Consider the following 18,846-nt stretch of genomic DNA (forward strand, 5'->3'; position numbering starts at 1 on the left):
CAATGATAACCCAGGACTTATCTCCTTTAGGATGGACTGGTTGGATCTCCTTGCAGTCCAAGGGACTCTCAAGAGTCTTCTCCAACACCACAGTTCAAAAGCATCAATTCTTCGGCACTCAGCTTTCTTCACAGTCCAACTCTCACATCCATACATGACTACTGGAAAAACCATAGCCTTGACTAGACAGACCTTTGTTGGCTAAGTAATGTCTCTGCTTTTTAATATGCTACCTAGGTTGGTCATAACTTTCCTCCCAAGGGGTAAGCGTCTTTAAATTTCATGGCTGCAGTCACCATCTGCAGTGATTTTGGAGCCCCCCAAAATAAAGTCTGACACTGTTTCCACAGTTTCCACATCTATTTGCCATGAAGTGATGGGACCAGATGCCATGATCTTAGTTTTCTGAATGTTGAGCTTTAAGCCAACTTTTTCACTCTCCTCTTTCACTTTCATCAAGAGGCTTTTTAGTTCCTCTTCACTTTCTGCCATAAGGGTAGTGTCATCCGCATAACCTAGAGTAATACATCCTACTTCCCACAGTCAAGTACCCTGTGGTGGTTACTCAGTCAACATCTCAATTTCTAGCTTCCTGGATGTGTTCTGTTAGTAATACGACATCACTTAGAATAGTCAGAGAAGAAATGTTGGTGTCTTCTGTCAGGGAAAGTCAGCAAGTTATCAGGGAAAAGAAGAGACACAGCAGACAATTCTTTCCCTGAGAATCACTGAGCACAGTGATTCTATCCAGCAAAAAGACACCAGAGACATTGTCATTAAAAGAGGATTGAAGGTTCTCTCCTCATGGCTGAAGGGGGACAGTGCCATAAAGATAACATAAACACTCCTCCTATAAAAGAATCATCATCAGAAATGCACAGAAAATTTTTGTCCTTAGATATACAGAGGATGTGCAGGCAGAGTGGCAAAGCAGAGACAAGAAGATATGACTGGAGGATTAAAAAAATTTACCTACTGCAAATGAGATCCATCTGTTATAAACTCATTAATATAAAGGTAGTAAAATAAACCAAACATTTATAATTTAGAAAGAATTTCCATTTGTATTAAAGTAGTGATCAAACTGATCCAAAATTTTGACCCTTTCACTGACAGCAATTTTTATCTTGACTCTCTCTTGTGGCTTGTTCTGCCCCCAACCCCACTCAACCTTCTCAGATTGCTCTCTCCACCCCTTCAGGCAGTCACAGAATCCTAAAGCAACCCAGGGTAGCCATCCATTCCTAGACAGTAGAGATCAATTAGGAATATTGTTCTTTTATCCTGGATTAGAATGAAATCCAATAAGATACAGAGGAGAATGTGGTGCAGGGCCCATGGGAATCTGGGCTGGATGTGCTGTGATGGATCTCTTTGTCACCTCTAGTTTCTACAACTCCATGAGACTTGCTATATCAGGGTAATTTGTGCTTGTCACCTATAGCAGGCAAGGCTAATAGATACATCAGTCCAGGAAGAAATTACAGGCAGCATTTGAAGATCTAACCAAGAGGACAATACCTACCTAAGCTCAGAGACAATGTAAAATAAATTGCCATTTGTGACTAGCTTCAAATTGAACTTCATCTATACTTATCAATTACCTTTCAGTGTACATATGAAACTCAGACTAACTGAGACATATTTCAGTCAGAAATTGTAAAATTTAGGACAGTGCATGATCTCTACTTGCTTTCACTGACCAGATACACTTTTAATAAAATAAATGAATGGCATAAGAAAGGTTGTAGGAAGACTATATGAATGCGTAAACAATTATGAATTGAATTGTCCAGTTATGAACTGATGCTGTCCAGTTTTCATTCATTTGACATGTATTGACCATGTAACTATTTAAAATATTTTATTAATTCACTGGAATTATTCTAACTTGAAAAATAATAAAACTGAACTTCCCTTAAAATATACTATTTTTAGACTTTTCATTGATTCAAGCAATTCTCCTTTCTATTAATCCAAATCATGAGCATTTACCGAATAACATTATATGCTTCTGTCTTTACTTACAACTTCAGAAAACCCAGTTTAAAAATATGATCTGAGCAGTGTCAAATATTTTCTATATTTAAATCATAATCAATTTCTAAGATGTATGAAAATTACCTAACAGATAGCCTATCATATGCAACGTGACTTCCAGCCATCATGTCTAAGGCTGGAACTTACATCTCAAGAAGAATAGTTAACAAGGTTTGTCTTGCTGAGTAAATTAAAACCAAAACAATCATTATCACATGCCTTACCTTTTCCAGGGAAATATTCCCATCTTCTTAACCTCAAGGTGTGGCCCCTGGGGCAGATATGTAGTTAGAATAAAGATTTAAAATGAGTCACTGGTAGAAAGAGATGTGCATTTTATCTGAAGTTAGAGGACGCTAATAACAATAATGGTTAATACACTCTGGGTTCTTACTCACAGAATTTAGGGAGTAAGATAAAAGACATAGAACTGAAAATACCTAGAATAATCTTGCGCCATCCTGCAGTATCTAATGTGGAGAAGTGGATATCATGGCAAATGTACAATAATTACTTTCTCAATCTAACAGTCAGATGGCAAGACATTTCTGAGAGCATCCTCGTGGACTAGGTCCTTTCCCAAAGGTACACTGTGGTCCAGTCCAAATCTGGGCTCTTAGACACAACATGCATTAAATCACTAAATCTTAAAAGAGTAAACCCAACTTTTTCAGCAGGCACAGAAGTAAGTTTATCTTTAAGATTTGGGGCTGAAAGATATTTATGTGTCATACCAGGCCAAAGAAAGACTTCGGAAACTGTTGACCTCCTTCACCACTGTGGATGTGCTGGGGTGAGGGGCAGGTCATGTTGAGGGGTGAAGTTCCCTTAAATTTATCTTGCACTGGGAAAGCCCTATTCCAATACTACACAGGCTCTTTGGGCAGTAATAGTGAAAAAACTCCAAGTTAGAGCTCCAAACCAAAGAGAATCTACTACCTTTTTATAAGCAGAGTCAACCCTCAATCATGTATGCGTATGGTAGAAAGTAGTATCTTCAATAATAAAATGATAATTTATGTTTGACTTCACAACATGTTCTATATTTGGGAGTTTTCTTTTGTTTTTGGCAAGATCAACAGACTTATTTTCCTAATTAGTTTGACCCCGATTAATGTTAAGATTAACATTCTCTGAGCATGCATACACATATGCACACTATTCACCAATTGATGGTGGGGAGAATGCCCAGAAACATATTGTGGGACAGGGAAAGGTGGTCTGAGATTATGTTTTTGCTGCCGGCAATTCACAAACTACATCATCTGAATCAATAGGGAGTTGGCTGCATTTATACCAGGCATTTCCTAGAGCCAGATAATCACAGTAGCTAATTCCCATCCATAAAATATGTGTAGTCTCAGTAATAACTTATTAAACGAAGTCTACCCTATACACAGAATGTTGTTGTATTGTTTTTTTTTCTTCCCCCTCAACCAGGATTACCTAGCTTTACTCTTTATGCCAATTCAATTAACAAGGCAACTGCCAGACTGTCTAGTACCGGCTGCTACACAGACCTGCCTGAGTTCTCGCTCAGGCTTGGAGATACTTGGGAATGTAAGCGGCCAGAGTTAGCTCTCAGTCCTGTCACTTTGGGGAATTCAGCGCAGCTTCCTTTGATTTCCTGAAAAAACCTTCTAGAATCTTCCCCCCTCCGTTGATGGCACAGGTGGCCTGGCTTTCCGGATCGGCCGCCTGCCCGCGTCCTGCCATCCCCGCCCACCTTGGCGTCTGACCCTGGAGGTCGCTCACCTATCTTCTCCTCGGCTTGGCTGCTCTCCGCAGTCTCCGTTGGAGGCTGGGCTGTTGCCATGGCAGCAGCATCCTCTGCAGCAGGGGTGGTGGCGGCAGCAGCAGTGACAGCAGCAGGCACGTCGGCTTGTTTAGGCTCCTCCTTGGCCGGCGCATCTTCGGCCTTGGAGGACGGCGAGTTGTCAGTGGAAGCTTTAGTGGCACTTTCTGTCTCAGTAGAGCCGGCCTTCTCCTCCGAGGGGGCAGGAGCCTGGGGGTCTGCCTGCTCTGTGGAAGCAGCGGGGGCGCCCTCCCCCTTCTCCTCGGAAGGAGTTTCGCCGGCTTTGCCGGTCTTCTCCTCGGGCTTGGGGCCTGCGCCTGGGGCCGCTTCCGCGGGAGTGGAGCCTTCTCCTTCCTTCTCCGTGCCTTCGGCGACGGCGGCTTCATCCTTCTCATTTGCCTCCGCCTCGGCGGCTGGGGCATCACCCTTCTTCTCTCCTTTGAGCTTTTTCCTCGTTATGTGTCCACGGAAGCTAGCCTGAATTTTGGTTGCGGCCTTATGAGCTTTATCTTCTGGTTTGATGCCATCTTGTTCAATCTTTTGGTCCTCATCATTTTTTTCAACCTTTACAGAAAAAAGAGGGGAAAAAAGAGATGGAACAATGTTCTTTTCCTTCAAATCACAGCATTCAACACATATTTATTGAATGACTTATTTTGTGCTAGGCACCATACTTGGAGTTAAGAAATCAGCAGTACTCTGGAAATTCAAACCATGCCTCCTTTCTTTCCCTGGTAAAGAACTTAGGAGAGAACACATTATTTTATAGAAAAATTAGTGTCCTTTTGGCCTTCCAGAATCATTGGTATTATTTTATATGTCGTTCTTTTCCCAACTCAGTGTCTCTCCTTGACCAAACTTAAATCAGCCTTTTTGTAGATGTACTTTGGAAATTCAAGTCACACCCACCCTAGGTTTTCATCAAAGAGCTCTGAAAGATGTTGATTTTTCAGGTTTTTGTGAGAGACTCTGTGAAAAACTTTATGATTTAAAAAAGTATTGTGGGAGTCTATTTGTTTCCTCAACATTTCAAGCTTGGTAAGGAAACCAGTAGGTTTGGGGCAAAGAGTATGTTAAAGGTTTAAACAGGAAATTCCATGAGGGTCTTATGTAAAATGCAGATGAGTTCCAGGGCTCTGTGAGGTTTGTTCAGGATTTGAGAATTCAAAATGCTAGTCACAAAATAACATCCACTTCCTTCTGTGTGTGGTCCAGCATCAGTAATGAACATACCAGGCCTTCAAGGTTTGAATTCAGAAAATGGTCATTAATCTTGAGTTCTTTTTAAAAAGAAAGAGTAGAAAACACAGCTTCCACTTTTGAAACAGTGGCATATATTCACTAAATCACAATTTCTTATTCTCAAAGCAATTTAAAGTTAAAATTAGTTTTATATTATTATCAATAGAGCCATCTTAGTACTGAAGGCAAGAGACTAGAAAGTGAACTTTTTACCACTTGATCAGGTTAAAGCATAACATAGGCTGCAAATAACTTTTTTCCACAGGGAAATTGAATCAGAGGAGAGGAATAAAAGGTATAGTCATGAAAAGAAACGCCTAGCAAGTGAGTACTCAGAATTCTCTACAGTGTCATTGCCCACCATACTGTCCCAGTGTGGTTACTTTTAGTTCCCATATAACCATTCTATTAGTTTCAGGTGTACAACATAGTGATTCAGTATTTGTATATATTGCAAAATAATCACCACAATAAGTTAATTTTTGTGAATACTCTCTTAGGCAATGGGGAAATACGGCAGTGAACAATGCAGCAAAAGACCATTAATTAGAGAATGCTTATCATGTACCAAGTCCTCTGCTTGGCCCCAATCTCGACCTTGGCCTGACCTTGGCCTTTGCTCCAGTTTAGGATGCAAATCACAGCAGGCCAACATGATGCATGTTTTCCACCTGTCATACCAGTTCTGTCCCAGTGACCCAGATCCTGTTCATCATGATGTAGACCTGACATTCTTCAGACAAGCATATGGGCCTGTATTGCTTAGGTCCATCAACATGCTCATGGGTATACAAAGTTAGTTTTGAAAATAAACTGCCTCTGAGAATAAAAGCAGGATGGATAAATTTCCAGTAAAACTCAAGGCAAGTTTTTCTTTTTCTTCAATTAACTGCACATGTATTCACACAGAGAATGAAGGTGTGCACGACAGCTCTTTGCAGGGGCCTCCTCTGCTTCCTCCTCCCAGTGCCATGCTGCCACACTGCTCAGTGCTCGGATGCATACCACCTTCCCGCTCTCCTGCTGCTCTTGAGGACTCCTACTGGGGCACACACAGCACAATCTGGGGCACGGGAGCAGCTGTCCCTGCCAGGAGCCCTCTGCTCAGAGATGGAAGCATAACCCTGTTAAATTAACAGTTGTGAATGGAGCATGCAGCCAAGATGTTGTTAATTTATTTTACTCTATCTTGAATTTTCTGAATGAGGCACCATCTTATGTGATAGGACATCTGCACTTGGGCCTTGATGCCAAATGGTTCTTTAACACAAGTATTGGTACTCGTGAAAGTAAACAAGCCAAATATTTGAGTAGGCAAGTGGGGATAAAAGACCCTCTGGTGACTCAAGAAAACTGCATCACCCTTTACTCTTTAAGAACATAAAAGAAAAGAGATAAACTCTTAAAACTTTGGAAAATATAAAAAGAAGGAAGTTAAGTCTGAATGATAAAAAGAAGATACTTTACAAGGAAGCTGAGTGTCTGAATGATATAAAGAAGATTACTCTATAAGGATGAAGGAAGAGTTCCTCTAAGTTCTTTTCACCTTCATCCCCAATCTGTTTTTCTCTCTTTGTCTCAATTTATCAAATCATCTGTCACTTTAACTTTCCAAATGATGAGGACTTAAGCTTCTGTGTACAGCCTTTGTGTTGAAATGACTGTTTAGAAAGGTTTAAACTAGATGTGGGTGTGAAGATTGTGGGATCAGGCTCACCTGGACAATCCAGGAGTGGAAGGGGCACAAGACAGGAAGGGGTGGGTAGGAAGGGAGAGAATGTGGAAGAAAAACATGGTTAGCAGAGAAGTGAGACAACCCTACAAAAGCTGGGAACCCAGGAGGTAGATACACCCAAGGAAGTGCCCAAAGTACCACAACAGACATGCAGCTTCTCCAGGAGGAACTGCTGGGCCCCTTAATATCATTAGAGATTTAGGGGAGTTGGATTTTAGGAATTAAGTAGGAATAGACAACTAATACAAATTGTACAGATAGAAGGAAAGAGACAAAGACAATGAAGGAAGCGAAAGGGAATGGAAAGACAGGGGAAGGAAGAAGAGGAGGGGAATGGGGAGGAAGGTGGGGAAGGAAAACCAGCGTAAGATGAGGTCAGACTTAAATGACTGTACAGAGGCATCCAGAAATAAAAATATTTTAAATACAAACTGGACCTTAAGCCAGAAAATTCCGAAGTGTGCAAATTTCTTTGATGCTTGTAATTAATTCCATAAATATGACAAACCCCAGGTTATTTTCTGGTAAATTTCCTTTCACAGTCCTAGAGGTAATAGCATTTGTAGTGTATTTTGCTGAGAGAGGAGACAAGGAGAGAAGGTTTCCCAAGACTGGCTGTGGGGGAAGCCGCAGAGCATCAGACCACATAGAACTTTGCTCAACTGGAAATAGAAGAGCTTGCCCCAAACAAGGAACATGTCGGCCCAGGAAACCAGAGATCACTCAGTACATTTAGCACAACCCTTTCAGCTTCTAATGGGGAAAGCTGTGCCCTGAAAATTTGCTTTAGTTGATACCATAAGTGAATCAGTCAGTGGTCTCATTTGTATTTGAACTTAAGTCCTCTTCCTTCCTACCTAACTCCAAGTCCAATTTTATTGCATCAGTGACCTTGAATAACTTAGTCTTTCTTGTAGCAGATTGTCCATAAAGTGTCATGTCAACATCCTGGTTCATCTATTCATTTAACAACACTGAGTGCCTATGCTGGGCACCACAGACATACTAGTGAGCAGACAGAAACTGTGTCTGTCCACACAGGACTCTTTTTAAAATATACTTCTAAAAAATAACCTCATAGTATTTAGCAATCAGTGATTTCCCAGGAATTCAAGGAGACATCTGAACTTTCACCCATCTATAAAGTAAGGATGGTAGGGTGTATGTGCTCAGCCATGTCCAACTCTTTGCAGCTCCGTGGACTGTAGCCCGCTAGGCCTCTCTGTCCATTGAATTTTCCATGCAAGAATACTGGAGTAAGTTGCCATGCCCTCCTCCAGGGGATCTTCCCAACCCAGGGATCAAATGTCTCTTGCCTCTCCTGCATTGGCAAGAGAGTTCTTTACCACTAGCACCACCACTGGGAAGCCCATAAAGTAAGGCCAATAGTCTAAATATGTCAGTTACAGATGGAGGAGGTCCAGATAAAAGGAGAGTCTGGTATTTAATGGCTAAAAAAAGTCAGTTTATAGTTTTACTAAAATATTTATTTCTTAAACTCAGCTTGGCCACAAATAAGCTTTGTGCTGAGCTCTGATGAAATCCTCTCATTTTAACATGGAGATGTTGCTATCCATGAATTAATGAATGGGGACCTGCCAATGCAGTTCCTTACATGTAGGAAGAGGGTCATGATGAGTCACCATGATTTTTTCAGAAATCTTCATTGTTATAGCTGAGAATTTGTACTGAAAAGTTCTTTGGGAGATCTTAAAGTTTGTGAGATCTTAAAGGAAACCAAGGTATGGAAAATATTTACTTCTCAATGAAGGCTAAAGTCTTGGATGAATATTGGTTTGAAGGAGATGAAGGGAACCATTTCACTAACTTCCTGTTTTTGTTGTTGTTGGTTTAGTTACTAAGTCGTGTCTGACTCTTCTGCGACCCCATGGACTATAGCCTGTCAGGCTCCTCTGTCCATGGGATTTCCCAGGCTCTTGCCTGGAGAGGGTCGCCATTTCCTTCTCCAGGGGATCTTCTTGACCCAGGGATCAAACCCAATGGATTCTTTAGCACTGAGCCACCAGGGAAGCCTACTCACTTGTTGGGATCTAGTCAAATTTTAAGGTCCATTGGGTGAAAGGGCAATACTTTTCATCACCATTTAAGAATCACAAATAAGAAAACCAGATAAAAGAAACAGATATTTCATACCCAATAATGAGCTCTGGTTAATAATTTCCTTTTTCTCTGGGGGGAGAGGGAGTAGACAAATTAGGATTCAGTCTAAGATGTCCAAACATTTGCATTTATTATGTTACAAGAGCTTTAGGCAAAAATCTATAAATGCTTAATTTTCAGAACTAAAATAACATCAGCCATTCAACTGGGACATTTCAATTCATTTAGCTTTTTGCAGTTATCACAGGAATACTTCAGCCTTCCAAATACTGAAAAATGTGGTCCTGTATCAACTTCTGCTAGCTCTTAATACTACAGTGATAATATTTTACATTATCTTTGAAACAGGATTGAATTTCAAATGCTTTTAAAAAGTTATTGATGTGCATCAGTTCTTATTTCTAAGAATATCTTTAGTAAACCAAACTATTTTCAATTTGATTGAGTGAAAGATATTTCCGAGAAGCCAAATTGAAGGGCCAGAGAGATCAGAACCAGAGTAAAGTGTGAATGGATCTGTACAAATCTAATAAATATCTACTTATGGCTCACTCTATTTTTGTTAATAATTTATTGAGGGAAAATTCACATAAGAAAATTTCACTCTGTTTTTCTATTTAGTTGGCTTTGAGCATAGTTGATAGCATATACTTTAGGAGACATGTCCAAGTATTAAAGAAATCCCCAGTGGAGTTTCTGTACTTGCACTGAATCTAGTCAAAGATCAGAAATCCAGAGGATCACCACTTATGGAAGAGCGAAAGCAGGATGGGCCAACCTTGTTCAGTTTTGTAGAGGAAATGTCTTCAGGTTTTCAGGCAGTTCTAGGAAAGAAGATGTCATTTAGAAGATAGCTCAGATATGGGGGTCTCTTAACACTCAATCTGGTTTGAAAGTCTTACTAAGGGTGTGAGGGGATGGCGAACAGGATGTAAATAAAGGCAATGAAACTGTTGTGCTCCAGCCAACAATGGCCATCATTTTTTTGAACTATGATCTTCAGTGCAATGAAGAATTCTCTTAGTTCCTAGACAGTTGGGGGCCCAGACATATGACAACTGGGCAATTCTCTGGGGGAACGTGAGACATCAAGATTGACTTTGCAGGCTTCCCTGGTGGCTCAGTGGTGAAGAATCTGCCTACCAGTGCAGGAGATGAGGGTTTGATTTGGGAAGATGCCACATGCCGTGGACCAATTAAGCCTGTGCACCACAACTATTGAGTCTGAGCTCTAGAACCCAGGAGGTACAGGTACTGAGCCCACATGCCGTGACTACTGCACACCCTATAGCCTGTGCTGGGAATAAGAGAAGCTCCTGCAGTGAGAAGTTCATGCAGTGCAACTAGAAAGTAGCCTCCATTTGCCGTAACTAGAGAAAAGCCAGAGCAGTAATGAAGTCCCAGCACATTAAAAAATAAACAGAATAAAATTATTTTATAAAAGAGAGAGAGAAATACACTAAGAGTATATCTGCCGCCTTTTAAAAAAAAAAAAAAAAAAGAGCTACTTTGCAAATCCTGGCACAGTGGTAGTGAGGGAATTCTCTTTTCCTTTTTAGATGAAGCATGCAGCATAACACTGCAGTTCCAGAGTGGTAATAAGTGGGTAAGAAATGCTCAGTGATTGACTGACTATGTGAAAAAACCAAATAATCTCACAATGGAAACTGAAATAATAATGTGAACTTTTCAGATAATGGATACTGATGAAGATATGGGTCTTCACTCACTTTCATATATTATTTATTTAACATGTGCAGCCCAGCAACTTCCTAAAGAATATGAAGTGGCATATTCAACACAGTATAAAGCACTACTGGTGAAGAACTCAGTTTCCATTCAAAAGAGTTATCTTTTATTTTGTGTATGTATAATTCTATTTGTCCCACAAAGACAGATGGAGATGAAGCAAAGAACATACTATAATTGGCACCTTCTAACAGATAAAAGTCAGCATACAAAAGGCTTTTTTTGCTTACAGATGAATCTCCAGTTTTTAGAATGGTGTCTAGCATACAGTAGATGCTTAGTTAATATTTGTTGGATGAATTTAAAATTTGAAACTCAATTACTGCCATTTCAGAAAGATGATGATAAGCAAATTAATCTGGGATTAATTTTTTTGGTCAATTTTTAATCATTTCCCAGTGATGGACTTCAAGAGCATCTGGCTAAGACAAGTATATGTTTGCCCAACACTTAACTGAATAACTGACTTCTTGCAGTGAGGTTGAACAAAGAATCCAATTATAGAAATGAAAGAGCAGGAATCAGACAAGTCACAAAACTATAGAAATGACATTGATAATAATTTAAAAAACACTTAGAAAGGGAAACAAATCTAGAAAAAAAAGACAAACATATTCATCTTACCCATGGGTTATCTGGAATCATATCAATCAAATTATTTTTCAAATATGTATCTCACCTCTTTATAAGTTAAACAGATGAAAATATTCCGGGAAGGTTGTTGGAGACTCTAGCCTTCCCTGTTAAGACTTAATCTGTATAATGAGCCAGCCCCATGGCCTAAGGTTGTAGGCTAGAGATGACTGGTCCCTTAGATATTCAAGGAAGGAAGCCCCCTTCTTCAAATGGGCGCTGGGAAGAGGCCAGGGTTAAGACGAGGCATATACTTCTGCTGGTCTATAAAATTAATGCTTTTGAATTACAGTCCTAGAGGAGACTCTTGAGAGTCCCTTGGACAGCAAAGAGATCAAACCTGTCAATCCTAAAGGAAATCAACCTTGAATACTCATTGGAAGGACTGATGCTGAAGCTCCAATACTTTGGCCACCTGATGCGAAGAGCCAACTCATTGGAAAAGACCTTGATGCTGAGAAAGATTGAGGGCAGGAGGAGAGATGGATGACAGAGAATGAGATAGTTGGATGGCATCTCCATTTCAATGGACTTGAGTCTGAGCAAACTCCAGGAGATAGTGAAGGACAGGGAAGCCTGGTGTGCTCAGTCCATGGGGTTGCAAAGAGTTGGACATGACTTGGCAACTGAATAACAAATCTCTAAGGGCCCATGCTAGACAGAATAATTTGACTAAACTCTTTCAGAAAAAGAGTACTCTTTGGGTATGGTGAAAGAGATATAAGTGAGCTAACTGAATCAAGGGTCAAAGTCAGTGATTCTCAAGCAAATGCCAGCTGAGAGTCAACTCTGAAAGGAAAGGGCTCCATGCTTGAGCAGCAGAAGCAGTCTCTGATGAGAGCTGCTGATTGCAGTTCTCTACCTTGGCTTCCCAGGTGGCTCAATGGTAAGGATTTTGCCTGCCAATGTAAGAAATTTGGGTTCAATCCCTGGGTCAGAAAAATCCCCTGGAGCAGGAAATGGCAACGGCAACATACTCCAGTATTCTTTCCTGGGAAATCACATGGACAGAAGGAGCTTGGCAGATTACAGTTCATGGGGTCACAAAAGAGTCAGACATGACTTAGCGACTAAACAACAACAACAACAACCTCTACAAGTGATCACTACCTCTTAAGTGGCACACTGGAAGGAAGGAGAGGTGGACAAGGTGAGGAGATACCAAACCCTGCTCTAGGAGAAGTCTCTGTGCCTACTATGGCCAATGAGCTGGGAACACAATAGAGGGACTCCTTATCAGGCTGCTGAAGTGGCTGAACTCACACACCAGATGATGAGTGGGACTGTGAGGCTTCCTCGGCCAACAAGTGACGAAAGAGGAGAGCAGATGGCAGCCAGTACATCTGGGAAAAGACAGACAAGCCTGACTGGCAGACAGTCCCTTGTACCACCACTGCAGGGGGATTCCACCCAGTTGAGCATTCCCAAGAGCAAACCACACCCCAAGCTGCTGGAGAAGGTTCCCAGAGCCAGCCAGAAGGAAAAGAAACCCCAGAGCCCAGTGAACTTGACCAAAAGCTCTGCTTTCCTATCAGGTAAGACTCTGCAAAATGTCTCTGGTTCAGGAAATTAAAACACGATGAGATAAATATTCAATTAAATTGCCATGTTCTTCCTACTATACTGACTAGTGATGACTGATTTATTCTTTTCTTAATTAAACTTCTTTCATTATGAAATGTAATTTACTACATTCTAAGTCAGTAGTACTGGATAATTTTTTTCCAGTGAACAGATGAGTGAGAGAGACACTCCTCATTCACTCAGCTATATGTCCTTCCCCAAATAGTGTCACTGTTGGTCTACTCACCTGGTTTTTCCTTCTTTGTGCTTATATGCACCTGACATATATTTTTATCTCATTATTAACTGAATTGTCCCCTGGACTATAAAGCCTCTGGAAGCAGGGCTTGTCAGTTTTGTATAGTCCTCAAAGCCTTGGTAGGTAAAACAGGGCTGGCACATGGTTGATGCCCCCAAAATATTTATTTGTGGTTGTTGTTAAGTGACTACATGCCATGCTGTGTTGGTGATCAAAGAGCATGTAAATGGGCAGCACCCAGATAACTGACTGGGTGTCATTGCTTCTCTCTGGAAAACTAATGCTTGGGGTTTTGTCAAACTACTCCCCAGCAGCCATAGCTCTCTCTCCTCTTAATTTATAGGGAGCATACCACATATATAGTTAATATTTAAATTCAGTTCTCATCAAAATGCTGTGAGGAAGACATCACTGTGTCTGCTTTATAATCAAGGTAAATGGGGAAACAGAAAGCTATTATCCAACGTCTAAAGACTGGGCTTGCCCTCAATCCCTGTCTTTGTTCAGTGCTTTAAAAAAAAAACAAACAAAAAAAACTGTCTTTTGACAAATTATTTTATTTATTTATTTTTGGCTGTGCTGGGTCTTTGTGGCTGCACGGGCTTTTCTCTAGTTGCGGACAGCAGGGACCACTCTAAACTAGAGTGGTGAACAGGCTTCTCCCTGCAGCGGCTCCTCTGGCTCAGTAGTTATGGTGCACGGGCTTAGCTGCTCCATGACATGTGGGATCTTCCCAGACCAGGAATCAAACCTGTGTCTTCTGCTTTGGCGGGTGGATTCTTTACCACTGAGCTATCAAGGAAGCCCTATTTAATGTTTTTTAAAATAGACTGTAGGAAGCCAATATTCCCTGGTGGTAAGAGCATAGGCTATGCAGTTAGATATACATAGGTTAAAATCTTGGCTCTGCCACTTAATTACGAGCTCCTCATTTTGGGCAAGTTAACCTCAGCTTCCTTACCTGTGAAAGTGAAAGTCACTCAGTCATGTCTGACTCTTTGCGACCTCATAGACTGTACAGTCCATGGAATTCTCCAGGCCAGAATACTGGAATGGGTAGCTGTTCCTTTCTCTAGGGGTTCTTCCCAACCCAGGGATCAAACCCAGATGTCTTGCATTGCAGGCGGATTCTTTACCAGCTGAGCCACCAGGTAAGATGGAGGAATAACAGGGTTATCTCATTGGGTTGCTGTGAGCATTATATGAGTTAATATATATAAAGTACTTGGCACAGTCCCTGTTATATTGTACATTCTCAAAAAGGGACAATTAATTTTCACATCATCGTCATTGTCATCATCACTCTCATCTCAATGTAATTTCTACATTACCATTAGACTGAGTCCATCACTGCTGGTATCCCCACCCAGGGAGGAGAGAGTCCAGATCCTTAAGTCTATAGTACTATCTATACTCAGAGGGAGAAACAAAAAATCATCTAAAGTATGCCATAAAACTCAATCTAGTTCTTTCCTATCCTTGGGAAGGGGGCAGATCTGTTTATACTGTCAAGGGTAAATCACAATCCCTCTCTCCTCACACACACCAATCCTCTTTAACTTTACCTGTGTCTAAACCACCACACAATCCAGCGTCTTTGTGATGGAAATTCACTTAAACTAGAAGTGTGTTCATTCTCAAAATGTACCTTTTACCTGACACCCCTACCCCCATCCAACAACAACAGAAAAAATCTAATACAGCTCCTATTTCACATCTCTATCTCACTATCTGCCTATAGCTCTTCCACATCAGGAAAACAATTGCCCTGTCGGTTCTGAGAGCTCCTCTGTTTACTCATCCTTGGTGAAAGCTGTGAATGCAGCTGCCAGAAACTTTGTGGGAGGTTAGCTTAGGAGCATGTGGTCCTAAGGAGAGGGAGATCAAGATTTGGGGCTTCCAACTCGATCCAGTGCGTGCCCATTGGATACTAGTGAAACTCCTCCAAGTGTCATTGTACCTAGTACACATCTAACATGTGTCATTAGGGTGCACGTCATTATGAAACATAGTTGACAAAGTATGGAAACGAACCTGAGATACTATTTGCTTTACAAAAAAAAAATGACAGTAAATTGAATTTATATATTTCAGGTTATGAAGTACTTTCCACCTCATAAAACTATTCCTGGAGGAATTACAATGAAGTAGGCTAAGCAAGGGTGCTTTCCCTTTCATAAACAGAAGCAACTGAAACACAGATTGGTGAAAAGCCCAACAAATAGTAGAACAGATCTTAAACCTAGGTTTTCAATCTCCTTGCATTTTAAGGAACCTAACAGAATTCAATCTAAGAATTCAATACAAAATACTCCGAAAAAGAAGAGTCATTGAATAGTAGCAATGCTACTATTGCTACAGTAGCATTGCTAATATCAGCACTAAGACTACTTGAAGTACTTTATAATGAACAGAACTGGTCTACATTTTAGGTCTTATAACAGATGGTTCCAGAATTTCTGTATAGGAGGGATTAGGAGCAGGAACATGTTTGAAAGGGGGAAGTGGGTGATTTTTCTTGAAACTGTACCTGCACAGCAAGCATACTGCTTTGTACAGTATGCTTATTTCTATGAGGTGACTAGTGGGATGATTTTGCAGGCACATTGCTATCTGTCAACAGTTATTTGCACATGCCTAAATAGTCTATATCAATCACAGGTATGTGATTGCCCATTTAGAACAGCACCTGAGAAATCTAAAGAAAAATAAAAAAGAACAACATGCTTTCTTTATGATTCTAGAAGATATGTTGTATTCTTTCATGTGTGGAAAAAACAAATGAATATTTTTGGTGAGGAGGGGTGGGGATGTAAGTTCAATGGCATACAGTTTCAAGACAAATAGACTTATTTCCATTTTAACTGAAATTCTATCCCCAAGCTGTTGGATAGTGTAAGGGCAAACATACAAGACTCTAGAAAAATCCATAAATCATAACTGAATCTAAATTTGCTAATGTTGTTATTCTTGTCACTCTTCTTTACTTGCCCCTCCCTTTGTTTTTAGACATCAAATTCTCTTTAGGTCACCAGGCACTGAATTCACTGATTAAATATTCCCTGGCATGGCTTTTGGCTCAAACAATTCATGTTCAAATCCTGGTTTAGCCATGGTTTAAATATATGACCTGCAATAAATGACTTAATTTCTTCAGAATTTAGCTTCTACATCCACCATATAGATACTAACATTTACTGTGCAGACTTTCTTGAGGAAGAAAGAAAACAGTATTTGTAAAATGTCTGGTATTTAAAAACTCAATAAATAATTGCCTGGAAGAAGACAATACAAGTGAAGTGAAAGTTGCTACTTTCTGGAGACTAAGGATTAGGTGCATTATAGTTTTCTGTCTCTGATCGATTATGGAGGAATTTTTTAGGGTTATGCATATTTCATAAAAATAACAAATGCTTCTCTCAAAAAGCCTCTTTAAAGGTACTATAAAATACCCTCTGAGGGTACTTTATTCTAATAATAAATTGAAGAATTATATAGTACCATGTGCCAACTACTCTTCTAGGCACTTTATTATATGTTGTAAATATAAAAATAGAGTTATTAAATTTAATTTTATAGGTGAAGGGGCTTAGGCACAGGGACATTAAATAACTTGCTCACAATCACAAGCTAGTAAGTAACAGAGCCAGGGTTTGAACTCAAAATTTTGCACAGTTGCATGGGAGGTAAAATGGCCCCAGGGAGACACCAGCACTCACTGCATGCACTGTCTCCAGCCTCCCAGGCGAGGTGAAAAGTGGAGTGCTTGGAGGGAGAACCCAGAGCATAACGTGGTCACATGGCCAGTGCCTGCCAAGGCTGAGCCAGTTACCAGTGTCTAAAAGAACAGGTTTCAGAGCTGTCACCCCAATTTCATGGTTCTCATAAAATAGACTTACAACAGAAAAGTACAAATACATTTTTAAAGCAGGGGCTGTGGTATCGTGACCTCATCACCCTGGTGATGCTGTGACTCATTTTCCTTGTGAAGATTTTGACAGGGAAGGTTCACACTTAACGATGCTGAGAACAGCTCAGAGACCAGGTTTCCTATTAATTCTGAAAGCAAGAGAGAGAAAACACCAGAACAGAGGAAGCAATCTTGGGGGAAGTGTGAGGGGAGGGCCTCAGGTCAGGAATCAGGTCTATTTAATTAAATGAAAAAAGCAGATGAATAAACTGGAGTCACTCTTAATACTTATCAGAGGAAAGGAGCTGAGAGGGTGGGAAAGATTTATTCCAAAGTCTGAGGATTTAAATCCAGAGTTCCTGAACTAAACATTACCTTTTTCTTGAACCAACTATTCCTGTTACTTGACTCACAATTGTACTGAAGCAGATAGAGAAATCTAGAACTATTCCATGGACATCATACTTGTTGCTCTGATTACATTCTCAAAAAAATATCATACTATTTATGCCACACAACTTCTTGGAAGAAGAGTTTAGTGACAATGCTCATCATGGCACAAAGAATTAGCTTTGTGGTTCTACAAGAGGGAAACACCGCACCCTTTGAAGCCATCAAAGAGAAAATTCCCTCTTTTGTTGTTGAAACTAGGTAAGCAAATTCTCCAACTTCTAGATTAAACTAGATGAACCTACCTTCCAAAGATTTATGGTAACCTGATCTTTGAGCCATAACAGTTAGGCTGGATAACTGAGTGAAATTAAGGAGGTGGTAGGGCTTTCCTGGGGGCTCAGACGGAAAAGAATCTGCCTGCAATGCAGGAGACCAGGGTTCGATCCCTGGATCAGGGAGATCCCCTGGAGAAAGGAATGGCAACCCATTCCAGTATTCTTGCCTGGAAAATTCCATGGACAGAGGAACCTGGTGGGCTGCAGCCCATAAACACAAAGAGTCGGACACAACTTAGTAACTAACACTTCTATTACTACTAAGGAGGTATTAAATCTGATTCTGAAGTCTTGAAGTATCTTCTTGATGCAGAGACAACTATGAAATGTTGCATAACCTTCCGTTGTAACCCAAAGTGTCACACAGAACCCCAGGTTCATGTCTAGCACTGAGAAACTCTAAAAAACAGGGAGTTTTACAGACATGTCCTAATGTGGGGAAGCCTTGGAGATTGTCCTGAACTCCAGAATTCCAGGAAGGTAGGATGATGCAACCACTCTTCCCACAATTCTGATTTACTCATCAGAAATCAATGATACTCCATGTCAGCTCAGGACTGCACCCAAGACTACGAATAAAAGATTCCCAGGGCAATTCATTAGCCATCTCTCCCCATGGTTGCGGCAACTCAATGGCTCTAGGTTAGAATAATCCCCTAGTTTCTCCAAAAACCAAAGACATAGTAAAAGCAAAACCTGGTACTTGCCTGGTACCTCCATACCCTCTAGTAAGTGAGTGCAAATCAGCCTGGCTGTGTACCCCAGAAATATACAACAGAAAGTTTAAATTACCGTGGAGAACTGAGGTAATAATGGCATAGTTGGTGGCAGTAGCGGAGTGGGTGTACAGGAAATACATAGACAAAAGTTCTCTTTTTATCAATGTCTGAAATTCCACCTTTGAGCATTATTCTCTTATTTTAAGTTTTAAAGCAGACACTAAAAGCAAACACTGTAGAAGCTTTCTTAATTGGTCTCATTTCCACACTGTGCTACATATTTTATGAGATTAAGCTAAAATAGAGTTATGGTTTCATCATTACATGCCCCCCAACATACAATTCTTTAGAT

At 40.5% G+C, this 18,846-nt stretch overlaps 1 protein-coding gene across 1 annotated transcript in view; it reads right to left on the bottom strand.

The window, feature by feature from the left end:
* GAP43 (growth associated protein 43) overlaps positions 1–18,846 on the bottom strand; it is a 96,833-nt gene that overhangs the window by 34,793 nt on the left and 43,194 nt on the right. Inside the window, exon 2 of the mRNA XM_061167950.1 lies at positions 3,796–4,399. Within this exon, the coding sequence (XP_061023933.1) occupies positions 3,796–4,399 (604 nt within the window). The remainder of the gene's footprint in view (positions 1–3,795; positions 4,400–18,846) is intronic.

The sequence above is a fragment of the Dama dama genome, chromosome 19, assembly GCF_033118175.1.
Source record: "Dama dama isolate Ldn47 chromosome 19, ASM3311817v1, whole genome shotgun sequence".
Classification (NCBI taxonomy): Eukaryota; Metazoa; Chordata; class Mammalia; order Artiodactyla; family Cervidae; genus Dama; species Dama dama.